The sequence below is a fragment of the Cherax quadricarinatus genome, unplaced genomic scaffold (genome assembly GCF_038502225.1).
Source record: "Cherax quadricarinatus isolate ZL_2023a unplaced genomic scaffold, ASM3850222v1 Contig1207, whole genome shotgun sequence".
Lineage (NCBI taxonomy): Eukaryota > Metazoa > Arthropoda > Malacostraca > Decapoda > Parastacidae > Cherax > Cherax quadricarinatus.
This window is the reverse complement of record NW_027196233.1, coordinates 65,857-93,390: the sequence shown is the minus strand read 5'-3', so window position 1 is coordinate 93,390 and position 27,534 is coordinate 65,857. Positions and strand designations below refer to the sequence as shown.

General features: G+C 40.5%; 1 protein-coding gene across 3 annotated transcripts in view; it reads right to left on the bottom strand.

Annotated features, from left to right (window-relative positions):
* Window positions 1-27,534, bottom strand: part of LOC128702994 (phosphatidylinositol glycan anchor biosynthesis class T) — a 78,863-nt gene that overhangs the window by 5,004 nt on the left and 46,325 nt on the right. For 2 of the 3 annotated variants that reach the window (XM_053797512.2, XM_070080899.1), the window contains 5 exons: window positions 26,573-26,659; window positions 17,266-17,448; window positions 15,975-16,176; window positions 9,342-9,485; window positions 6,958-7,210 (listed from right to left, as the gene is read on the bottom strand). In XM_053797512.2, the coding sequence (XP_053653487.1) occupies window positions 6,958-7,210; window positions 9,342-9,485; window positions 15,975-16,176; window positions 17,266-17,448; window positions 26,573-26,659 (869 nt within the window). The remainder of the gene's footprint in view (window positions 1-6,957; window positions 7,211-9,341; window positions 9,486-15,974; window positions 16,177-17,265; window positions 17,449-26,572; window positions 26,660-27,534) is intronic. The other variant, XM_053797513.2, reaches the window with a different exon arrangement.

Below are 27,534 nucleotides of genomic sequence, written 5' to 3'. Positions count from 1 at the left end.
TATCACATACTATATCCACTTTATATATTACAAAACCAGATTACTATGCCTCAAAACTTGAGTTCATGGATAATTTCATGGTGTGCTTCTTGTTTTAAAACACACTATACCCAGATTAATAATTTGCTGCTCTCCTAGCTTTCCGAAAAGTTAGCAGTAAATATCATGCAGAAAATTTGGAGTGTGGAAATTAGGAGGAGGTGTGGAGTCAATAAAAGTATTAGTCAGAGGGCTGAAGAGGGGTTGTTGAGGTGGTTTGGTCATTTAAAGAGAATGGATCAAAGTAGAATGACACGGAGAGCATATAAATCTGTAAGTAAAGGAAGGCGGGGTAGGGGTCGTCCTCGAAAAGGTTGGAGGGAGGGGGTAAAGGGGGTTGTGTGGGCAAGGGGCTTGGACTTCCAGCATGCGTGCGTGAGCATGTTAGATAGGAGTGAATGGAGACGAATGGTAATTTGGGACCTGATGAGCTGTTGGAGTGTGAGCAGGGTAATGTTTAATGAAGGGATTCAGGGAAACCGGTTATTTTATATAGCTGGACTTGAGTCCTGGAAATGGGAAGTACAATGCCTGCACTTTAAAGGAGGGGTTTTGGGATATTGGCAGTTTGGAGAGATATGTTGTGTATCTTTATACATTTTTTTTATTTATTTTTTTTTTTATTATCACACTGGCCGATTCCCACCAAGGCAGGGTGGCCTGAAAAAGAAAAACTTTCACCATCATTCACTCCATCACTGTCTTGCCAGAAGGGTGCTTTATACTACAGTTTTTAAACTGCAACATTAACACCCCTCCTTCAGAGTGCAGGCACTGTACTTCCCATCTCAAGGACTCACGTCCGGCCTGCCGGTTTCCCTGAACCCCTTCATAAATGTTACTTTGCTCACACTCCAACAGCACGTCAAGTATTAAAAACCATTTGTCTCCATTCTCTCCTACCAAACACGCTCACGCATGCCTGCTGGAAGTCCAAGCCCCTCGCACACAAAACCTCCTTTACCCCCTCCCTCCAACCTTTCCTAGGCCGACCCCTACCCCGCCTTCCTTCCACTACAGACTGATACACTCTTGAAGTCACTCTGCTTCGCTCCATTCTCTCTACATGTCCGAACCACCTCAACAACCCTTCCTCAGCCCTCTGGACAACAGTTTTGGTAATCCTGCACCTCCTCCTAACTTCCAAACTACGAATTCTCTGCATTATATTCACACCACACATTGCCCTCAGACATGACATCTCCACTGCCTCCAGCCTTCTCTTCGCTGCAACATTCATCACCCATGCTTCACACCCATATAAGAGCGTTGGTAAAACTATACTCTCATACATTCCCCTCTTTACCTCCAAGGACAAAGTTCTTTGTCTCCACAGACTCCTAAGTGCACCGCTCACCCTTTTCCCCTCATCAATTCTATGATTCACCTCATCTTTCATAGACCCATCCGCTGATACGTCCACTCCCAAATATCTGAATACATTCACCTCCTCCATACTCTCTCCCTCCAATCTGATATCCAATCTTTCATCACCTAATCTTTTTGTTATCCTCATAACCTTACTCTTTCCTGTATTCACTTTTAATTTTCTTCTTTTGCACACCCTACCAAATTCATCCACCAATCTCTGCAACTTCTCTTCAGAATCTCCCAAGAGCACAGTGTCATCAGCAAAGAGCAACTGTGACAATTCCCAGTTTATGTGTGATTCTTTATCTTTTAACTCCACGCCTCTTGCCAAGACCCTCGCATTTACTTCTCTTACAACCCCATCTATAAATATATTAAACAACCACGGTGACATCACACATCCTTGTCTAAGGCCTACTTTTATTGGGAAATAATTTCCCTCTTTCCTACATACTCTAACTTGAGCCTCACTTTATTATTTTTATTATCACACCGGCCGACTCCCACCAAGGCAGGGTGGCCCGAAAAAGAAAAACTTTCACCATCATTCACTCCATCACTGTCTTGCCAGAAGGGTGCTTTACACTACAGTTTTTAAACTGCAACATTAACACCCCTCCTTCAGAGTGCAGGCACTGTACTTCCCATCTCCAGGACTCAAGTCCGGCCTGCCGGTTTCCCTGAATCCCTTCATAAATGTTACTTTGCTCACACTCCAACAGCACGTCAAGTATTAAAAACCATTTGTCTCCATTCACTCCTATCAAACACGCTCACGCATGCCTGCTGGAAGTCCAAGCCCCTCGCACACAAAACCTCCTTTACCCCCTCCCTCCAACCCTTCCTAGGCCGACCCCTACCCCGCCTTCCTTCCACTACAGACTGATACACTCTTGAAGTCATTCTGTTTCGCTCCATTCTCTCTACATGTCCGAACCACCTCAACAACCCTTCCTCAGCCCTCTGGACAACAGTTTTGGTAATCCCGCACCTCCTCCTAACTTCCAAACTACGAATTCTCTGCATTATATTCACACCACACATTGCCCTCAGACATGACATCTCCACTGCCTCCAGCCTTCTCCTCGCTGCAACATTCATCACCCACGCTTCACACCCATATAAGAGCGTTGGTAAAACTATACTCTCATACATTCCCCTCTTTGCCTCCAAGGACAAAGTTCTTTGTCTCCACAGACTCCTAAGTGCACCACTCACTCTTTTTCCCTCATCAATTCTATGATTCACCTCATCTTTCATAGACCCATCCGCTGACACGTCCACTCCCAAATATCTGAATACGTTCACCTCCTCCATACTCTCTCCCTCCAATCTGATATTCAATCTTTCATCACCTAATCTTTTTGTTATCCTCATAACCTTACTCTTTCCTGTATTCACCTTTAATTTTCTTCTTTTGCACACCCTACCAAATTCATCCACCAATCTCTGCAACTTCTCTTCAGAATCTCCCAAGAGCACAGTGTCATCAGCAAAGAGCAGCTGTGACAACTCCCACTTTGTGTGTGATTCTTTATCTTTTAACTCCACGCCTCTTGCCAAGACCCTCGCATTTACTTCTCTTACAACCCCATCTATAAATATATTAAACAACCACGGTGACATCACACATCCTTGTCTAAGGCCTACTTTTACTGGGAAAAAATTTCCCTCTTTCCTACATACTCTAACTTGAGCCTCACTATCCTCGTAAAAACTCTTCACTGCTTTCAGTAACCTACCTTCTACACCATACACCTGCAACATCTGCCACATTGCCCCCCTATCCACCCTGTCATATGCCTTTTCCAAATCCATAAATGCCACAAAGACCTCTTTAGCCTTATCTAAATACTGTTCACTTATATGTTTCACTGTAAACACCTGGTCCACACACCCCCTACCTTTCCTAAAGCCTCCTTGTTCATCTGCTATCCTATTCTCCATCTTACTCTTAATTCTTTCAATAATAACTCTACCATACACTTTACCAGGTATACTCAACAGACTTATCCCCCTATAATTTTTGCACTCTCTTTTGTCCCCTTCACCTTTATACAAAGAAACTATGCATGCTCTCTGCCAATCCCTAGGTACCTTACCCTCTTCCATACATTTATTAAATAATTGCACCAACCACTCCAAAACTATATCCCCACCTGCTTTTAACATTTCTATCTTTATCCCATCAATCCCAGCTGCCTTACCCCCTTTCATTTTACCTACTACCTCATGAACTTCCCCCACACTCACAACTGGCTCTTCCTCACTCCTACAAGATGTTATTCCTCTTTGCCCTATACACAAAATCACAGCTTCCCTATCTTCATCAACATTTAACAATTCCTCAAAATATTCCCTCCATCTTCCCAATACCTCTAACTCTCCATTTAATAACTCTCCTCTCCTATTTTTAACTGACAAACCCATTTGTTCTCTAGGCTTCCTTAACTTGTTAATCTCACTCCAAAACTTTTTCTTATTTTCAACAAAATTTGTTGATAACATCTCACCCACTCTCTCATTTGCTCTCTTTTTACATTGCTTCACCACTCTCTTAACCTCTCTCTTTTTCTCCATATACTCTTCCCTCCTTGCATCACTTCTACTTTGTAAAAACTTCTCATATGCTAACTTTTTCTCCCTTACTACTCTCTTTACATCATCATTCCACCAATCGCTCCTCTTCCCTCCTGCACCCACTTTCCTGTAACCACAAACTTCTGCTGAACACTCTAACACTACATTTTTAAACCTACCCCATACCTCTTCGACCCCATTTCCTATGCTCTCATTAGACCATCTATCCTCCAATAGCTGTTTATATCTTACCCTAACTGCCTCCTCTTTTAGTTTATAAACCTTCACCTCTCTCTTCCGTGATGCTTCTATTCTCCTTGTATCCCATCTACCTTTTACTCTCAGTGTAGCTACAACTAGAAAGTGATCTGATATATCTGTGGCCCCTCTATAAACATGTACATCCTGAAGTCTACTCAACAGTCTTTTATCTACCAATACATAATCCAACAAACTACTGTCATTTCGCCCTACATCATATCTTGTATACTTATTTATCCTCTTTTTCTTAAAATATGTATTACCTATAACCAAACCCCTTTCTATACAAAGTTCAATCAAAGGACTCCCATTATCATTTACACCTGGCACCCCAAACTTACATACCACACCCTCTCTAAAAGTTTCTCCTACTTTAGCATTCAGGTCCCCTACCACAATTACTCTCTCACTTGGTTCAAAGGCTCCTATACATTCACTTAACATCTCCCAAAATCTCTCTCTCTCCTCTGCATTCCTCTCTTCTCCAGGTGCATACACGCTTATTATGACCCACTTTTCGCATCCAACCTTTACTTTAATCCACATAATTTTTGAATTTACACATTCTTATTCTCTTTTCTCCTTCCATAACTGATCCTTCAACATTACTGCTACCCCTTCCTTTGCTCTAACTCTCTCAGATACTCCAGATTTAATCCCGTTTATTTCCCCCCACTGAAACTCCCCTACCCCCTTCAGCTTTGTTTCGCTTAGGGCCAGGACATCCAACTTCTTTTCATTCATAACATCAGCAATCGTCTGTTTCTTGTCATCCGCACTACATCCACGCACATTCAAGCATCCCAGTTTTATAAAGTTTTTCTTCTTCTCTTTTTTAGTAAATGTCTACAGGAGAAGGGGTTACTAGCCCATTGCTCCCGGCATTTTAGTCGCCTCATACGACACGCATGGCTTATGGAGGAAAGATTCTTTTCCACTTCCCCATATATATATACATATATACATATATATATACATCCTAGGTAGTAGGTTGGTAGACAGCAACCGCCCAGGGAGGTACTACCGTCCTACCAAGTGAGTGTAAAACGGAAGCCTGTAATTGTTTTACATGATTGTAGGATTGCTGGTGTCCTTTTTTCTGTCTCATAAACATGTAAGATTTCAGGTACGTCTTGCTACTTCTACTCATACTTGGGTCACACTACACATACATGTACAAACATATATATACACACACCCATCTGGGTTTTCTTCTGTTTTCTTTCTAGTTCTTGTTCTTGTTTATTTCCTCTTACGTCCATGGGGAAGTGGAACAGAATTCTTCCTCTGTAAGCCATGTGTGTTGTAAGAGGCGACTAAAATGCCGGGAGAAAAGAGCTAGTAACCTCTTCTCCTGTATATATTACTAAATGTAAAAGGAGAAACTTTCGTTTTTCTTTTTGGGCCACCCCGCCTCGGTGGGATATGGCTGGTGTGTTAAAAGAAAAAAGAAAAAGATATATACATCCTAGGTAGTAGGATGGTAGACAGCAACTGCCCAGGGAGGTACTACCGTCCTGCCAAGTGAGTGTAAAACAAAAGCTTGTAATTGTTTTACATGATGGTAGGATTGCTGGTGTCCTTTTTTCTGTCTCATAAACATGCAAGATTTCAGGTATGTCTTGCTACTTCTACTTACACTTAGGTCACACTACACATACATGTACAAGCATATATATACACACCCCTCTGGGTTTTCTTCTATTTTCTTTCTAGTTCTTGTTTATTTCCTCTTATCTCCATGGGGAAGTGGAACAGAATTCTTCCTCCGTAAGCCATGCGTGTTGTAAGAGGCGACTAAAATGCCGAGAGCAAGGGGCTAGTAACCCCTTCTCCCGTATAAATTACTAAATTTAAAAAGAGAAACTTACATTTTTCTTTTTGGGCCACCCTGCCTTAGTGGGATACGGCTGGTTTGTTGAAAAAAAAAAAATATATATATATATATACATACATACATACATACATACAACCTCTCCTCACTTAACGACGAAGTGCCGTTCCTAAGTTCATACAGCAGTGCACTGCATATTGTAATAAACGGAATAGACAAAATCAGCTCTAATATACATTATTTAGGTATGCAAACCAAGTCAAGTCATTTAGGTATGCATATTGGCAAAGAGCCCACTGTAAGTCAGAGTCATCGGTAAACGAGTAAGTCACTAAATGAGGAGAGGCCGTATATATACTGTACGTGTGTGTGATTGTTGAGCCAGATGAACTGAGTTCCTCCTTAGAACTCTTTCACTTTTCTATGCACTTCCTTTATTCTTTTTGTTTATAACACACTTATATTCTCCTGTTTGCCTAGGTCTCACTGTTTACTTCACCATTTAATGTATATTCTACACCTCACAGGCAACAAGAGCACCTAAAAAAAACACACTTACAAGTGTATACAACTGTGTGTTAGACCCATTTAAGAAGAAACATTTTTGGTCCATTTGTTTGTAAACAAATGTTCCTGCAGCCATTGGCCCCACTTCAATGTTTTTAATCACCAGATTATTCACTTTTAACTTTTTGTATATGTATCTGAAAATCAAAGATTTTCTCTATCACACTTTAATAAGCTATATTTTCCAATTACGTACATTCCTTTCCCCAAGTAAATCCAGAGGTTAATATGAATCAAACGATGAATGTGTTTATGTTAATACATGCATTTATATAGTAAATAATGGAATCTTAAGCTTAGCTTACTTGTCCTTAAGAGTAGAACATGTCAGACTGTTTACTGAAACATTCCTTGGAGTGGGAAGAACTGCTGAGATGGTTGCTGCAGGAATGTAGAACCCATGGTTTGCATCTGGTGGGTATTCTAGCCACTTAAGCAGAGCCCTTGTGAAGTCCAAGCTAAGTTCTATGGTTGAGCTTGCAGGAATCTCCACCACTGCCTCATACAGCCATCCTTGCTCACGGTCTCGAGCAGTCACCAGTTTTGAAATATACACTGCTGATAGCAAATTCAAAGCATGTCTTACATTTGATGGCATATACTATACATAAAAGAACAAAAGAACAAAAGAACCAAAGAACAAAAAAACACAATACCATGACTGGAACAATACACAAATAACCAGCACGCAGAAGAAAGAAACTTATGATGTTTTGGTCTGACTTGGGCCATTAACTAGTCATATGCTAGTTAAATATCCAAGTCAGACTGAAACAGCTTCTTTCTTCACTGTGTGGGTTATTTGTGTATTAATGGAGGAAAGGGGAAGCGTAAGTGGCCAGTAATGACTATTGTGGTGGACAGAGAAGAAACTGTATACATTATACTAATACGTACATGTACATTATAGGAATGACTTATCTCACTCTGAGAATACTGCATATAATTATGTACAATACTGGATCTACTTTGTACACTAAAAACTAATTAAATCATGGTAAAAGGTGCACAATGACTACATTTACAAATACAATACAGTGGTACCCCGAGTTTCGAATTGCTCCCAATCGAACGATTATGTAAGTGTATTTGTGTAAGTGCGTTTGTAAGTGGATATTTGGGGGTCTGAAATGGACTAATCTATTAGATTAGTCCATTTACATTATTCCTTATGGGAACATATTCGTTTGGTATTGGCACTCGAACATCATTCTGGAATAAAATACTAAGTTCAAAACTAGGGGTACCACTGTATACGAGTCTAGCAATTTCAGCACACAAAATTATTAGCACACATTTCAATACACATATTAATAAGACTTAGGCTGTTGATCATGATAAAGAATTCGATATTGTTAATTTAGATTTTAGTAAGGCTTCTGATAGAGTACCGCACCAGAGACTATTAGAGAAAGTGGCAGCTCATGGCATTGGGGGAAAAAGTGCTGTCATGGATTGAGTCATGGCTCACCAACAGGAAGCAGAGAATGTGCTTAAATGGGGTTAAACCCGAGTGGGGATCTGTAACAAGTGGCGTTACACAGGGATCAGTCTTAGGCCCATTGTTGTTTATAATATATATTAATGACCTTGATGAGGGAATTACTAGTGATGTGAGCAAATTCGCCGATGATATGAAGATAGGTATGATAATTGATTCAAACAAAGATGTCACGGAACTTCAGGAGGATTTAGACAAACTCAATTCCTGGTCAGAAAAGTGGCAGATGGAGTTTGGTGTAGATAAATGCAAGGCTCTGAAGCTCTGGAGTGTCCATAACCCTAGTATACTTATAGGTTAAATAACGTAGAACTTAGCCATACAAATTGTGGAAAGGACTTCAGGGTTATCGTAAGCTGCAACCTTAACCCTTAAACCGTCCAAACGTAGAGCTATGTTGATGTGCGTAGTGCTCCAGACGTGGATCTATGTCCAATTTCACATACTTTCAAATGGAGAAAATAAAGGTTGGAGCATTACGTACGTCAACGTAGATCTACGTTTGGACAGTTTAAGGGTTAAACCAAGACAGCAATGTCTAAGCATACATAATAAGGCAAACAGATTATGGGGATTTATATCAAGAAGTGTAAGCAACAGAAGTCCAGTGGTTATATTACAGCTTTATACATCATTAGTAAGGCCTCACCTAGATTACACAGCTCAGTTCTGGTCTCCATATTACAGAATGAATATAAATTTGTTAGAAAGCATTCAGCGTAGAATGACTAAATTAATACATAGCATTAGAAATCTTCCGTATGAAGAAAGATTGAAGACATTCACTTGTAACACGAAGAATGAGGGGAGACATGATCGAAGTGTATAAGTGGAAGATGGGTATTAACAAAGGGGATATAAATAAGGTTTTGAGGATATTCCTCCAAGAGAGAACCCGCAATAATGGATTCAAATTAGACAAGTTTAGATTTCGAAAGGATAAAGGGAAAGTGCTGGTTTGGTAATAGGGTAGCTGATGAGTGGAATGGTCCGCCTAGTAGGGTTATCGAAGCTAAAACCTTGGAAAGTTTCAAATTTAGGTTGGGTAAATACATGAGTGAGAGGGGTTGGATTTGAGTGAGACTTGGGTGGCATTTATTGTTAGTGGGTTGGATTTGTGAAGGACCTGCCTAGTATGGGCCAACAGGCCTATTGCAGTGTTCCTCCTTTATGTCTTTATGTACTTACGAGATTTCGTGTGACTGTATGAATGTGAGGTATGGAGGAAGAGCCGCAGATACCATGGAAGAACCTCAAGATACACCACAGATAGGGAAGTGGATCCTGAGTTGGTGAATTTGACTGTAATGCTGCCACCTTCCTGTCCATACCCTAAATAAGACAAAATCAAATATTATAATGACAAGGAAAGATTGGGAGCAAGGGACTGGTAACCCCTTCTCCTGTATAAGTTACTAAATGTAAAAACAGAAGAAAACCTTACATTTCCTTTTTTTCGGGTCATCCTGCCTTGGTGGGAAATGGCCTATGCTAAAAAAAAAAGTACGCTCTAGTTAAATATGAAGAAATTTAATTTCAGTTACATATTTACAAGCACCATAAGCAAGAGTGTACCTGAGTTGCATACATAATAAATATATTCCACTCTTTTATTTGTACAGTCACTGAAACATTCAAATTTATATAATCTAATTCCAACTTAATACTTGTCATATCATTATTTAAATTTCTAGTAGATGTAGCACCTACTACTTCCTCTCGGATCCCATTCCAGTGTTCTAACACCAAAGTGGGATCTACAAAGATAAATTTTCTAGTTACTAATGGAAAGCTGATATTATAATAATTATAATCATAACTAAGCATTATCTCCAAGGGTAAGTGGAACAGAATTCTTCCTCCATAAGCCACGTGTGTCGTAAGAGGCGACTAAAATGCTGGGAGCAAGGGGCTATTAACCCCTTTTCCTATATACATTATACTATATTTAAAAAGGGAAACATTTATTTTTAGGTCACCCTGCCTCGGTGGGATACAGCCAGGTCGTTGAGAAAAAAAAAGTGTTAAACACACAAGGGTCATACACTGTAAGCTGATAAACTGCTGTTACCCAGGGAGGTTCTATTGTTTCATCAGGAGCATGAAGCATCAAGCTCTGCACTCTGGCAGGATTGCAGGTTTTGTTTTCAACAAACTGGCTGTCTCCCACCTAGGTAGGGTGAGAAATTAAGTAAGTTTATTCAGGTATATGCAAATATAGTTACATAGATTATCATACATAGCAGCATATGTGTAGAGAACCTGGGATATCCAAAAAAAAGTCGTCAGAAAGAGTGACTCTATCACTGTCCTGCCAGAGGGGCACCAATACTACAGTTCAAAATTGCAAATATCCTCACCCCTCCTTCAGAGTGCAAGAACTGTACTTCCCACCTCCAGGACTCACGTCAGGCTAATTGGACTTATTTTACAAACATATAAGATGGCAGGTAAATCTTACATTGAGTATAAACTTACCTTTACTGTCCTGTGTGTTTCCTATATTATTATTTCATAGGGGAGAGCTAAACCAGCAGGGGTCATAGAGCACCTCGGGGAATGGGAAGCAATTAGAGTCAATACAAGGAAAGAGAAGGAAGCTCCATTTCTTTAAATCAAGAACCCTTCACCAGAATTGGGGCACCTCTCTTGAAGGGCTGTTTCCCAATAGCTTTTTCCAATTTAAAGGCTGCAAAGGTGATAATTCTCAGAGCCAACAACAGATATAAAATATAGTAATTGCTTGGTGCTGCTTTTTTTCTCAGTTTGCAATTGTGTTCTTTTGTTCTCGTGTTAATGGAGCAATGAAATCCTCTTTATCTATCTTATCTTACCCTTTCATGTCTTCTCTTCACCTCCTATCAGCCATGAGGATAATTTCAGAATTTTTTGCCTTTTTTATAATTTATTTTTTTAGGCAGCAAGTTATTGTTTTTAAAATATATCTAATGACTCTTTCCATTATTTATACAACAGCACTTGTCAGTGAGACAACCCTATAATTTAAAAGGTCTTATTTCACCTTTTTTTTTTTCAACAAGTCGGCTGTCTCCCACCGAGGCAGGGTGACCCAAAAAGAAAGAAAATACCCAAAAAGAAAATACTTTCATCATCATTCAACACTTTCACCTCACTCACACGTAATCACTGTCTTTGCAGAGGCACCCAGATACAACAGTTTACAAGTATATATTTTTTTTATTATCACACCGGCCGATTCCCACCAAGGCAGGGTGGCCCGAAAAAGAAAAACTTTCACCATCATTCACTCCATCACTGTCTTGCCAGAAGGGTGCTTTACACTACAGTTTTTAAACTGCAACATTAACACCCCTCCTTCAGAGTGCAGGCACTGTACTTCCCATCTCCAGGACTCAAGTCCGGCCTGCCGGTTTCCCTGAATCCCTTCATAAATGTTACTTTGCTCACACTCCAACAGCACGTCAAGTATTAAAAACCATTTGTCTCCATTCACTCCTATCAAACACGCTCACGCATGCCTGCTGGAAGTCCAAGCCCCTCGCACACAAAACCTCCTTTACCCCCTCCCTCCAACCCTTCCTAGGCTGACCCCTACCCCGCCTTCCTTCCACTACAGACTGATACACTCTTGAAGTCATTCTGTTTCGCTCCATTCTCTCTACATGTCCGAACCACCTCAACAACCCTTCCTCAGCCCTCTGAACAACAGTTTTGGTAATCCCGCACCTCCTCCTAACTTCCAAACTACGAATTCTCTGCATTATATTCACACCACACATTGCCCTCAGACATGACATCTCCACTGCCTCCAGCCTTCTCCTCGCTGCAACATTCATCACCCACGCTTCACACCCATATAAGAGCGTTGGTAAAACTATACTCTCATACATTCCCCTCTTTGCCTCCAAGGACAAAGTTCTTTGTCTCCACAGACTCCTAAGTGCACCACTCACTCTTTTTCCCTCATCAATTCTATGATTCACCTCATCTTTCATAGACCCATCCGCTGACACGTCCACTCCCAAATATCTGAATACGTTCACCTCCTCCATACTCTCTCCCTCCAATCTGATATTCAATCTTTCATCACCTAATCTTTTTGTTATCCTCATAACCTTACTCTTTCCTGTATTCACCTTTAATTTTCTTCTTTTGCACACCCTACCAAATTCATCCACCAATCTCTGCAACTTCTCTTCAGAATCTCCCAAGAGCACAGTGTCATCAGCAAAGAGCAGCTGTGACAACTCCCACTTTGTGTGTGATTCTTTATCTTTTAACTCCACGCCTCTTGCCAAGACCCTCGCATTTACTTCTCTTACAACCCCATCTATAAATATATTAAACAACCACAGTGACATCACACATCCTTGTCTAAGGCCTACTTTTACTGGGAAAAAATTTCCCTCTTTCCTACATACTCTAACTTGAGCCTCACTATCCTCGTAAAAACTCTTCACTGCTTTCAGTAACCTACCTCCTACACCATACACTTGCAACATCTGCCACATTGCCCCCCTATCCACCCTGTCATACGCCTTTTCCAAATCCATAAATGCCACAAAGACCTCTTTAGCCTTATCTAAATACTGTTCACTTATATGTTTCACTGTAAACACCTGGTCCACACACCCCCTACCTTTCCTAAAGCCTCCTTGTTCATCTGCTATCCTATTCTCCGTCTTACTCTTAATTCTTTCAATTATAACTCTACCATACACTTTACCAGGTACACTCAACAGACTTATCCCCCTATAATTTTTGCACTCTCTTTTATCCCCTTTGCCTTTGTACAAAGGAACTATGCATGCTCTCTGCCAATCCCTAGGTACCTTACCCTCTTCCATACATTTATTAAATAATTGCACCAACCACTCCAAAACTATATCCCCACCTGCTTTTAACATTTCTATCTTTATCCCATCAATCCCGGCTGCCTTACCCCCTTTCATTTTACCTACTGCCTCACGAACTTCCCCCACACTCACAACTGGCTCTTCCTCACTCCTACAAGATGTTATTCCTCCTTGCCCTATACACGAAATCACAGCTTCCCTATCTTCATCAACATTTAACAATTCCTCAAAATATTCCTTCCATCTTCCCAATACCTCTAACTCTCCATTTAATAACTCTCCTCTCCTATTTTTAACTGACAAATCCATTTGTTCTCTAGGCTTTCTTAACTTGTTAATCTCACTCCAAAACTTTTTCTTATTTTCAACAAAATTTGTTGATAACATCTCACCCACTCTCTCATTTGCTCTCTTTTTACATTGCTTCACCACTCTCTTAACTTCTCTCTTTTTCTCCATATACTCTTCCCTCCTTGCATCACTTCTACTTTGTAAAAACTTCTCATATGCTAACTTTTTCTCCCTTACTACTCTCTTTACATCATCATTCCACCAATCGCTCCTCTTCCCTCCCGCACCCACTTTCCTGTATCCACAAACTTCTGCTGAACACTCTAACACTACATTTTTAAACCTACCCCATACCTCTTCGACCCCATTGCCTATGCTCTCATTAGCCCATCTATCCTCCAATAGCTGTTTATATCTTACCCTAACTGCCTCCTCTTTTAGTTTATAAACCTTCACCTCTCTCTTCCCTGATGCTTCTATTCTCCTTGTATCCCATCTACCTTTTACTCTCAGTGTAGCTACAACTAGAAAGTGATCTGATATATCTGTGGCCCCTCTATAAACATGTACATCCTGAAGTCTACTCAACAGTCTTTTATCTACCAATACATAATCCAACAAACTACAGTCATTTCGCCCTACATCATATCGTGTATACTTATTTATCCTCTTTTTCTTAAAATATGTATTACCTATAACTAAACCCCTTTCTATACAAAGTTCAATCAAAGGGCTCCCATTATCATTTACACCTGGCACCCCAAACTTACCTACCACACCCTCTCTAAAAGTTTCTCCTACTTTAGCATTCAAGTCCCCTACCACAATTACTCTCTCACTTGGTTCAAAGGCTCCTATACATTCACTTAACATCTCCCAAAATCTCTCTCTCTCCTCTGCATTCCTCTCTTCTCCAGGTGCATACACGCTTATTATGACCCACTTCTCGCATCCAACCTTTACTTTAATCCACATAATTCTTGAATTTACACATTCATATTCTCTTTTCTCCTTCCATAACTGATCATTTAACATTACTGCTACCCCTTCCTTTGCTCTAACTCTCTCAGATACTCCAGATTTAATCCCATTTATTTCCCCCCACTGAAACTCTCCTACCCCCTTCAGCTTTGTTTCGCTTAGGGCCAGGACATCCAACTTCTTTTCATTCATAACATCAGCAATCATCTGTTTCTTGTCATCCGCACTGCATCCACGCACATTTAAGCAACCCAGTTTTATAAAGTTTTTCTTCTTCTCTTTTTTATATATATAAAGATATATAACATATCCCTCCAAACTGCCAATATCCCAAACCCCTCTTTTAAAGTGCAGGCATTGTACTTCCCATTTCCAGAACTTAAGTCCAGCTATATTAAAATAACCGTTTTGCCTGAATCCCTTCACTAAATATTACCCTGCGCACACTTCAACAGCTCATCAGGTCCCAAAAACCATTCATCTCCATTCACTCCTATCTAACATGCTCACACATGCTTGCTGGAAGTCCAAGCTCCTCCTCACAAAACCTCCTTTACCCCCTCCCTCCAACCTTTTCGAGGACGACCCCTACTCCACCTTCCTTCCCCTACAGATTTATATGCTCTCCAAGTCATTCTACTTTGATCCATTCTCTCTAAATGACCAAATCACCTCAACAACCCCTCTTCAGCCCTCTGACTAATATTTCTAGTAACCCCACACCTCCTCTTAATTTTCACACTCTGAATTCTCTACATAATATTTACACTACACATTGCCCTTAGACAGGACATCTCCACTGCCTCCAGCTGCCTCCTCGCTGCAGCATTAACAACCCAAGCTTCACACCCATATAAGAGTGTTGGTACCACTATACTTTTGTACATTACCTTCTTTGCCTTCATGGATAACATTTTTTGTCTCCAAAGATCCCTCAACGCACCACTCACCTTTCTTCCTTCATCAATTCTATGGTTAACCTCATCCTTCATAAACCCATATGCTGACACATCAACTCCCAAATATCTGAAAACATTCACTTCTTCCATACTCCCTCTCTCCAATGTGATATCCAATTTTTCTTTATCTAAATCATTTGACACCCTCATCACCTTACTCTTATCTATGTTCACTTTCAACTTTCTACCTTGACACACCCTCCCAAACTCATCCACTAACCTTTGCAATTTTTCTTTTAGAGTCTCCCATAAGCACAGTATTATCAGCAAAAAGTAACTATGTCAACTCCCATTTTGTATATGATATCCCATAATTTAATCCCACCCCTCTCCCGAACACTCTAGCATTTACTTCTTTTACAACCTCATCTATAAATACATTAAACAACCATGGTGATATTACATATCTCTGTCTAAGACCTACTTTTACCAGGAAGTAATCTCCCTCTCTTCTACACACCTTAACCTGAGCCTCACTATCCTCATAAAAACTCTTTTTTTTAATTATTTGCAATTAATCTCAAGTTACTGTGGTTGCAAGTGTGCATGTGTATCTGCTGAAGAGGATCCCAGAAGGGGATCAAAATATGTATACAGATCAATTAATCTTCTGAGGTTCTGTCTCCATGTGGGTTATTAATGAGCATTGACAGGTGTTCATTACACTTTAGTCATCCATGTATTATACCCTTAAAACTATAAAAAGCATCAAATTTCACTTTAGTAGAACAATGCAACAACAGCTTTCTTACCAGTGATAAACCGAGATACATGCAAATGGGGTGACGGAATGATGCCATATATGTGACGAGACTTGTAAGTCGCTTCAATGTTGAAGCCGTCGCCTGCCAGAGCAGCCTGAACATCATACACAGCCAGCTGACGAAGGCTAGGTCCGCTACCACTCTCGTCAAATATGTCTGGCTCAGGGTCCAAGGTAAACTTTTTCATATCCTACAAATTAAAACAAGATATAAATACTTGTTTTGTTCTGGGCACTTCTGCAAAAACAGTGATTATGTATGAGTGAGGAGAAAGTGTTGAATGATGATGAAAGTATTTTCTTTTTGGGGATTTTCTTTCTTTTTGGGTCACCCTGCCTCAATGGGAGACAGCTAACTTGTTAAAAAAAAAAAAAACGTACTTCTCTATGGGGAAGTGGAGAAGAATCCTTCCTGTATAAGCCAGGCATAGTGTATGAGGCGACTAAAATGCCAGGAGCAAGGGACTATTAACCCCCTTCTCCTGTATTAATTACTACTTGCAAAAAAAAAGGAAAACTTTGGTTTTTCTTTTCAGGTCACCCTGCCTCAGTGGGAGATGGCCGGTGCACTGAAAAAAAAAAGTGTTTTCTTTATCAATACAGAATATCATGCACTTCACTTTGTTATGAAACCTAGCACACAGGATCAGCACTATACACTGAAGAGCGAAGTTTGGCTACAGGTGATACAATAATACTGATGGATGGTCATACAGATGAAACACAAATGGTAAGTAAAATCATACATATGCAACACCTAGGTACCTTTGTTTTGAAGATGTTTTGCTAGCCAGTGGCTTTTACAATTCAACATTGAGATTATATGTAGAAAACATTACAAGATAAGGCAATCAGTCCCTCATACTTGAAGAATGTGTTCAGTACCTTAATGATGATGAAGCTGAAGCAAAAGCAGGAAGATGGAATAAATACCCAGGTGTTGCACATGTGTCTAATTCATCAACTTATCAGTATTGCATTCTATTAATATATTAAGGATAATCATCAGGGATTTTATAAATGCATGTTGGACCATATAATGCAGGTCCTTAAGTGCAAGGAGTGGTGGAGGCTTGATCCTCTGTCCACTGATCTGCAACAACAGTAGTCTTCAATAATTTGGTATCTGCATGCCTCTGGCAAGTCAGTGATAGTGTGAATGATGGTGAAAGTGTTTCTTTTTTGGGTCACCCTGTCTTAGTGGGAGACAGCCAGTGAGTTAAAAATTTTAAAACACTACAAAAGAAATTATTTAGAGCTAGATGGAATTGACAACTTACTCTATTGCCAGTAACATCTACATAGATTTTTGACATTGACGCCAAAGGACATGTATAAATCAGCTGAGTTGAGAAAAGTTGTTGCAGGCTCCAGTCTTGGTGGCCGCTTGAAGAAAGAGTAGGACCTTGCACCAGGGACAATGCTTGTGTTAGCTCTAGATGAACACTGCTGCAACTCACATCCTAAAATAACAAGAGAAACAGAGTGTGACAAATTAAAATGCAAAATACAGTATAGTGGACCCTCAACCAGCGATGGCATCGATTAACGATAAATCTGACTAGCGATACATTTTAACGCAAAAATTTTGCCTCGACTAGCGCTTAAAAACCCGACCAGCACTATTCGTTCCGTACAAGACGCGTCCACTTTGGCATGAGTGCGCCTCACTAGTCCCGTGGGTGCCAGTGTTTACAAGCCAGCCACCGCGGTCGCTTCCAAACATACAACTGGAACATTTCATATTATCACAGCCTTTGTAGTGATTGCACCTGCAAAATAAGTCACCATGGACCCCAAGAAAGCTTCTAGTGCCAACCCTACAGCAAAAAGGGTGAGAATTACTATGGAGATGAAGAAAGAGATCATTGCTAAGGATGAAAGTGGAGTGCGTGTCTCTGAGCTGCTCAGGTTGTATAATAAACCCCAATCAACCATCGCTACTATTGTGGGCAAGAAAACGGCAATCAAGGAAGCTGTTCTTGCCAAAGGTGCAACTATGTTTTTGAAACTGAGATCGCAAGCGGTAGAAGATGTTGAGAGACTCTTATTGGTGTGGATAAACGAGAAACAGATAGCAGGAGATAGCATCTCTCAAGCGATCATATGTGAAAAGGCTAGGAAGTTGCATGACGATTTAATTAAAAAATGCCAGCAACTAGTGATGTGAGTGAATTTAAGGCCAGCAAAGGTTGGTTTGAGAGATTTAAGAAGCGTAGTGGCATTCATAGTGTGACAAGGCATGGTGAGGCTGCCAGTTCGGACCACAAAGTGGGAATTCAAGGAGCACATAGACAGCGAAGGACTGAAACCTGAACAAGTGTTTAATTGTGACGAAACAGGCCTGTTTTGGAAGAAAATGCCAAGCAGGATGTACATTACTCAGGAGGAAAAGGCACTCCCAGGACATAAGCCTATGAAAGACAGGCTTACTCTGTTGATGTGTGCCAATGCTAGTGGTGATTGCAAAGTGAAGCCTTTATTGGTGTATCACTCTGAAACTCCCACAGTGTTCAGGAAAAACATTGTCGTCAAGGCTAATTTGTGTGTGCTGTGGAGGGCAAACAGTAAGGCATGGGTCACTAGGGACTTTTTCTATGACTGGTTACACCATGCATTTGCCCCCAATGTGAAAAATTACCTAATTGAAAAGAAATTAGAGTGCCTCCTGGTATTAGACAATGCTCCTGGTCATCCTTCAGACTTGGCAGAGCAACTTTCTAGGGACATGAGCTTCATTAAGGTGAAGTTTTTGCCTCCTAATACCACTCCTCTCCTGCAGCCCATGGACCAGCAGGTCATTTCCAACTTCAAGAAACTGTACACAAAAGCTATGTTTGAAAGGTGCTTTGTAGTGACCTCAGAAACTCAACTGACTCTAAGAGAGTTTTGGAAAGATCATTTTACCATCTTCAATTGTGTAAACATTATAGGTAAGGCTTGGGAGGAAGTGACTAAGAGGATCTTGAACTCTGCTTGGAAAAAACTGTGGCCAGAATGTGTAGACAAAAGGTATTGTGAAGGGTTTGAGGCTAACCCTGAGAATCCTATGCCAGTTGAGGAATCCATTGTGGCATTGGGGAAGTCCTTGGGGTTGGAGGTTAGTGGGGAGGATGTGGAAGAGCTGATGGAGGAGGACAATGAAGAACTAACCACTGATGAGCTGCTAGATCATCTTGAACAGCAAGAGGGCAGACCTGAGGAAACTGCTTTGGAGGAGGGGATAGAGAAATTGAAGAAGTTGCCTACTTCTAAGATTAAGGAAATGTGTGCAAAGTGGCTTGAAGTGCAAACCTTTTTTGATGAAAATCACCCTGACACAGCTACTGCAAGCCGTGTTGGCAACCTGTACACTGACAATGTTGTGAACCATTTTAGGAAAGTCATAAAGGAACGAGAGGTACAGGTATCTATGGACAGATATGTTGTGCAACAGAAGTCCAGTGACTCTGAAGCTGGTCCTAGTGGCATTAAAAGAACAAGGGAAGTAACCCCAGAAAAAGACTTGCTACCTCAAGTGATAATGGAAGGGGATTCCCCTTCTAAACACTAAGATCAACGGTCTCCCCTCCTCCCATCCCATCAATCATCACCAGATCTTCAATAAAGGTAAGTGTCATGTAACTGTGCATGTCTTCTTCAGTTTGTGTGTATTAAAATTAATATTTCATGTTGTAAAATTTTTTTTTTTCAATACTTTTGGGTGTCTTGCACGGATTAATTTGATTTCCATTATTTCTTATGGGGAAAATTAACTTGACTAATGATTATTTTGATTAACGATGAGCTCTCAGGAACGGATTAATATCGCTGGTTGAGGGTCCACTGTATTGCATTTTATATGAATAGTAAGCTGAGCATTTCATATTAGACAACACAGCACTTGCATTTTTTTAACTCTAATTATTTTATACCTTGAACCCTTATACAATTACAGTTACTGATCTTCCATATAAATTGATAGGGAAAAGTATATGCATCCACCATCACGTAGTACCCAAGGAGGTACTACCATTCTGCCAAGTGAGTGTAAAACGGAATCCTGTAATTGTTTTACATGATAGTAGGATTGCTGGTGTCTTTTTTCTGTCTCTTAAACATGCAAGATTTCAGGTACATCTTACTACTTTTACTTACACTTAGGTCACACTACACATACATGTACAAGCATATATATACACACCCCTATGGGTTTTCTTCTATTTTCTTTCTATTTCTTGTTCTTGGTTATTTCCTCGTCTCCATGGGGAAGTGGAACAGAATTCTTCCTCCGTAAGCCATGCGTGTTGTAAGAGGTGACTAAAATGCCGGGAGCAAGGGTCTAGTAACCCCTTCTCCTGTATAAATTACTAAATTTAAAAAAAGAAACTTTTGTTTTTCTTTTTGGGCTACCCCGCCTTGGTGGGATATGGCCGGTTTGTTGAAAAAAAAAAAAAGAAAATCTGAGTTTTCTTTTATTTTATCTTAATGGTTCTTGTTCTTATTACTTTTCCTTTTATATCCATGGGGAAGTGGAATAAGAATCTTTCCTCCTTAAGCCATGCGTGTTGTAAGAGTCAACTAAAATGCTGGGAACAATGGGCTAGTAACCCCTTTTCCTGTAAAGATTACTAAAAAGAAGAAGAAGAAGAAAATCATTGAGGAATATGTGGAGACAAAAAACATTATCTATGGAGGCAAAGAAGGGAATGTATGAAAGTATAGTGGTACCAACACTCTTATTGGGTGTGAAGATTAGGTTGTAAATGCTGCAGCGAGAAGGCAATTGGAGGCGTCTAAGGGCAATGTGTGGTGTAAATATTATGCAGAGAGTTCAGAGTGTGGAAATTAGGAGAAGGTGTGGAGTTAATAAAAGTATTAGTCAGAGGGCTGAAGAGGGGTTGTTGAGGGGGTTTGGTCATTTAGAGAGAATGGATCAAAGTAGAATGACATGGAGAGCATATAAATCTGTAGGGGAAGGAAGGCGGGGTAGGGGTCGTCCTCAAAAAGGTTGGAGGGAGGGGGTAAAGGAGGTTTTGTGGGCAAGGGGCTTGGTCTTCCAGCAAGCATGCATGAGCGTGTTAGATAGGAGTGAATGGAGACGAATGGTATTTGGGACCTGACGAGCTGTTGGAGTGTGAGCAGGGTAGTATTTAGTGAAGGGATTCAGGAAAACTGGTTATTTTTATATAGCCGGACTTGAGTACTGTAAATGGGAAGTACAATGCCTGCACTTTAAATTAGGGGTTTGGATATTGGCAGTTTGGAGGGTTATGTTGCGTATCTTTATACGTATATCCTTCTAAACTGTTGTGTTCTGGGCACCTCTGCAAAAACAGTCATTATGTATGAGTGAGGTGAAAGTGTTGAATGATGATGAAAGTATTTCCTTTTTGGGGATCTTCTTTGTTTTTGGGTCACCCTGCCTTGGTGGGAGACGGCCAACTTGTTAAAAAAAAAATCACTTTATGAAAAAACACAATATATTCATGTATCTCCTCACAATTTAACCTCCATATTCCTTTATTTATAACTTTATCTGCTCCAAAGATCTTTCCACATTGTAGTGCATTGTTTCCTTAAGTTCAATTAAGCTCTCCTTATTCTGAAAACTTGCATCTTGTAACTACAGACTGCTGATACATTGTCATTCATATTCATACAAAAAATGTGTATATTTCTACCATGTGAAACTTATTACAAAATTTTGATGCATTTTAAATACAGTCTCTCCTCACTTAGTGACGTACTCGTTTACCGATGCCTGGTTCTTACGACGGGCTCTCTGACCAGTATTTATACCTAAATAATGTATGTTAGTGCTGATTTCCTCTATTCTGTTTATTTCAATATACAGTACACTACTGTAGATGACTCTGAAACAGAAACCTGTAACTGTTTTGCATGATGGTAGGATTGCTGGTGTCGTTTTCTGTCTCATAAACACGCTAGATAACAGGGATATCTTGCTACTCCTACTTACACTCTGGTCACACTTCACAGACACGCACATGCATATATATATATATATACACATACATCTAGGCTTTTCTCCTTTTTCTGAATAGCTCTTGTTCTTCTTTATTTCTTCTATTGTCCATGGGGAAATGGAAAAGACTCTTTCCTCCATAAGCCATGCGCGTCGTATGAGGCGACTAAAATGCTGGGAGCGATGGGCTAGTAACCCCTTCTCCTGTAGACATTTACTAAAAAAGAGAAGAAGAAAAACTTTATAAAACTGGGATGCTTGAATGTGCGTGGATGTAGTGCGGATGACAAGAAACAGATGATTGCTGATGTTATGAATGAAAAGAAGTTGGATGTCCTGGCCCTAAGCGAAACAAAGCTGAAGGTGGAAGGGGAGTTTCGGAGGGGGAAAATAAATGGGATTAAATCTGGAGTATCTGAGAGAGTTAGAGCTAAGGAAGGGGTAGCAGTAATGTTGAAGGATCAGTTATGGAAGGAGAAAAGAGAATATGAATGTGTAAATTCAAGAATTATGTGGATTAAAGTAAAGGTTGGATGCGAAAAGTGGGTCATAATAAGCATGTATGCACCTGGAGAAGAGAGGAATGTAGAAGAAAGAGAGAGATTTTGGGAGATATTAAGTGAATGTATAGGAACCTTTGAACCAAGTGAGAGAGTAATTGTGGTAGGGGACCTGAATGCTAAAGAAGGAGAAACTTTTAGAGAGGGTGTGGTAGGTAAGTTTGGGGTGCCAGGTGTAAATGATAATGGGAGTCCTTTGATTGAACTTTGTATAGAAAGGGGTTTAGTTATAGGTAATACATATTTTAAGAAAAAGAGGATAAATAAGTATACAAGACATGATGTAGGGCAAAATGATAGTAGTTTGTTGGATTATGTATTGGTAGATAAAAGACTTGAGTAGACTTGAGGATGTACATGTTTATAGAGGGGCCACAGATATATCAGATCACTTTTTAGTTGTAGCTACACTGAGAGTAAAAGGTAGATGGGATACAAGGAGAATAGAAGCATCAGGGAAGAGAGATGTGAAGGTTTATAAACTAAAAGAGGAGGCAGTTAGGGTAAGATATAAACAGCTATTGGAGGATAGATATGCTAATGAGAGCATAGGCAATGGGGTCGAAGAGGTATGGGGTAGGTTTAAAAATGTAGTGTTAGAGTGTTAAGCAGAAGTTTATGATTACAGGAAAGTGAGTGCAGGAGGGAAGAGGAGTGACTGGTGGAATGATGATGTAAAGAGAGTAGTAAGGGAGAAAAAGTTAGCATATGAGAAGTTTTTACAAAGTAAAAGTGATGCAAGGACGGAAGAGTATATGGAGAAAAAGAGAGAGGTTAAGAGAGTGGTGAAGCAATGTAAAAAGAGAGCAAATGAGAGAGTGGGTGAGATGTTATCAACAAATTTTGTTGAAAATAGGAAAAAGTTTTGGAGTGAGAGTAACAAGTTAAGGAAGCCTAGAGAACAAATGGATTTGTAAGTTAAAAATAGGAGAGGAGAGTTATTAAATGGAGAGTTAGAGGTATTGGGAAGATGGAAGGAATATTTTGAGGAATTGTTAAATGTTGATGAAGATAGGGAAGCTGTGATTTCGTGTATAGGGCAAGGAGGAATAACATCTTGTAGGAGTGAGGAAGAACCAGTTGTGAGGGTGGGGGAAGTTCGTGAGGCAGTAGGTAAAATGAAAGGGGGTAAGGCAGCCGGGATTGATGGGATAAAGATAGAAATGTTAAAAGTAGGTGGGGATGTAGTTTTGGAGTGGTTGGTGCAATTATTTAATAAATGTATGGAAGAGGGTAAGGTACCTAGGGATTGGCAGAGAGCATGCATAGTTCCTTTGTATAAAGGCAAAGGGGACAAAAGAGAGTGCAAAAATTATAGGGGGATAAGTCTGTTGAGTATACCTGGTAAAGTGTAAGGTAGAGTTATTATTGAAAGAATTAAGAGTAAGACGGAGAATAGGATAGCAGATGAACAAGGAGGCTTTAGGTAAGGTAGGGGTGTGTGGACCAGGTGTTTACAGTAAAACATATAAGTGAACAATATTTAGATAAGGCTAAAGAGGTTTTTGTGGCATTTATGGATTTGGAAAAGGCGTATGACAGGGTGGATAGATAGGGGGGCAATGTGGCAGATGTTGCAGGTGTATGGTGTAGGAGGTAGGTTACTGAAAGCTGTGAAGAGTTTTTACAAGGATAGTGAGGCTCAAGTTAGAGTATGTAGGAAAGAGGGAGATTAATTCCCAGTAAAAGTAGGCCTTAGACAAGGATGTGTGATGTCACCGTGGTTAATATATTTATAGATGGGGTTGTAAGAGAAGTAAATGCGAGGATTTTGGCAAGAGGTGTGGAGTTAAAAGATAAAGAATCACACAGAAAGTGGGAGTTGTCATAGTTGCTCTTTGCTGATGACACTGTGCTCTTGGATTCTGAAGAGAAGTTGCAGAGGTTGGTGGATGAATTTGGTAGGGTGTGCAAAAGAAGAAAATTAAAAGTGAATACAGGAAAGAGTAAGGTTATGAGGATAATAAAAAGATTAGGTGATGAAAGATTGGATATCAGATTGGAGGGAGAGAGTATGGAGGAGGTGAATGTATTCAGATATTTGGGAGTGGACGTGTCAGCAGATGGGTCTATGAAAGATGAGGTGAATCATAGAATTGATGAGGAGTCTGTGGAGACTAAGAACTTTGTCCTTGGAGGCAAAGAGGGGAATGTACGAGAGAATAGTTTTACCAACGCTCTTATATGGGTGTGAAGCATGGGTGATGAATGTTGCAGCGAGGAGAAGGCTGGAGGCAGTGGAGATGTCATGTCTGAGGGCAATGTGTGGTGTGAATATAATGCAGAGAATTTGTAGTTTGGAAGTTAGGAGGAGGTGCAGGATTACCAAAACTGTTGTCCAGAGGGCTGAGGAAGGGTTGTTGAGGTGGGTCGGACATGTAGAGAGAATGGAGCGAGACAGAATGACTTCAAGAGTGTATCAGTCTGTAGTGGAAGGAAGGTGGGGTAGGGGTCCACCTAGGAAAGGTTGGAGGGAGGGGGTAAAGGAGGTTTTGTGTGCGAGGGGCTTGGACTTCCAGCAGGCATGAGTGAGCGTGTTTGATAGGAGTGAATGGAGACAAATGATTTTTAATACTTGACGTGCTGTTATAGTGTGAGCAAAGTAACATTTATGAAGGGATTCAGGGAAACCGGTAGGCCGGACTTGAGTCCTGGAGATGGGAAGTACAGTGCCTGCACTCTGAAGGAGGGGTGTTAATGTTGCAGTTTAAAAACTGTAGTGTAAAGCACCCTTCTGGCAAGACAGTGATGGGGTGAATGATGGTGAAAGTTTTTCTTTTTCGGGTCACCCTGCCTTGGTGGGAATCGGCCAGTGTGTTAATAATAAAAATAATACTGTATAAAAATTTAAAAATATACCAGAAATGTTATAAATGGTGCAAAGGTGACATTAAAACAATATCAAAGATGGCTGACACAAACCCACTACCATTATAGTATGCTCCTCACTTAGCGACGAATTCGTTGTACGTAGGTACGGGACTCAGTCGTTAAGTGAGGAGAGGCTGTATTTAATCTTCCATGGGCATCTCAGCCAAGTGATTTACTGCCAAGTATTTTATACATAAAATCTTCCCAGCCTCATAACAGGAGTTGAACCTTTCTAGAAATTATAACAGTTTTGTCAGTTTTGTCAGAGTACAAAACAAATTCTGGCCACAAAATAGAGCGAAACACCAACGTCAAAGACCTGGGAGTGATTATGTCGGAGGATCTCACCTTCAAGGACCATAACATTGTATCAATCGCATCTGCTAGAAAAATGACAGGATGGATAATGAGAACCTTCAAAACTAGGGAGGCCAAGCCCATGATGACACTCTTCAGGTCACTTGTTCTATCTAGGCTGGAATATTGCTGCACTCTAACAGCACCTTTCAAGGCAGGTGAAATTGCCGACCTAGAAAATGTACAGAGAACTTTCACAGCGCGCATAACGGAGATAAAACACCTCAATTACTGGGAGCGCTTGAGGTTTCTAAACCTGTATTCCCTGGAACGCAGGAGGGAGAGATACATGATTATATACACCTGGAAAATCCTAGAGGGACTAGTACCGAACTTGCACACGAAAATCACTCACTACGAAAGCAAAAGACTTGGCAGACGATGCACCATCCCCCCAATGAAAAGCAGGGGTGTCACTAGCACGTTAAGAGACCATACAATAAGTGTCAGGGGCCCGAGACTGTTCAACTGCCTCCCAGCACACATAAGGGGGATTACCAACAGACCCCTGGCAGTCTTCAAGCTGGCACTGGACAAGCACCTAAAGTCAGTTCCTGATCAGCCGGGCTGTGGCTCATACGTTGGTTTGCGTGCAGCCAGCAGCAACAGCCTGGTTGATCAGGCGCTGATCCACCAGGAGGCCTGGTCACAGACCGGGCCGCGGGGGCGTTGACCCCCGAAACTCTCTCCAGGTAAACTCCAGGTATTAAAAATTCTTCACTTACAAAAAACACATTATTCAATATGCTCAGAATATTACATATGACATTTGTACTGCATTAAGGATTACAAAAAAACTTATCAGCTGGCAGAGGCACATGTGACACCAACCTTGCACGAAGGTCTAAGATGGAGAGAGAGAGCATGGTAGTGTGCAGTGTACAGTGGTACTGGGTGAAGCAACATAGACAAGCCACTCTGCAAATAACATTACAATCTATTAATGTCTCAGCAGTACCAAGCTGGAAGAGCACAGTATGTTAATACCATAAAATACTGTAAACCCTTGATTATAATAGACTTTTGAAATAAGAGTACACTCACTGGGTAAATTGTGCCTTGAAGCCCATTTATTTTCAATGTTTGTTGCCGTACACAGGTAACTTGTATGTACACTACTAAATTAGGTATACAGTAGAGCAGGGGTCCCCAACCTGCAGCCCAAGGGCTGCACATGGCCCTTCTAGGAAATGGATGTGCCCTTCACATTAAATTATGAATTCACTTTTATGAAGGTTCCACACTGCACGGTATATACAATTACGAAATATTTAAAGCCATTTTACACCAAAACCTTATTGCCACTTCTAAAAACCACCTTTCACTTCTGGTGTGCATGATTTATGTGGATATAACTGCTAACTCTCCATGGGGAAGTGGAACAGAATTCTTCCTCCGTAAGCCATGCGTGTTGTAAGAGGCGACTAAAATGCCAGGAGCAAGGGCCTAGTAACCCCTTATCCTGTATAAATTACTAAATTTAAAAAGAGAAACTTTCGTTTTTCTTTTTGGGCCACCCCGCCTTGGTGGGATATGGCCGGTTTGTTGAAAAAAAAAAAAAAACTGCTAACTGTGGCCCTCCTTTAGATTTGACTTTTCAAACTGACCCTTTCATACCATAAGGTTGGGGACTACTGCTGCAGAGTATTATAATTTAATTTTTTTTCTGCAATTTTTACCATAAATATGATTAAACAGACTCTTGGAGAGTCCTCCTATTACCCCAATATATCATGCATTTACTATTATTGTCATACTCATACTAGACTACTAAATCCACATGGGTCTTTCAG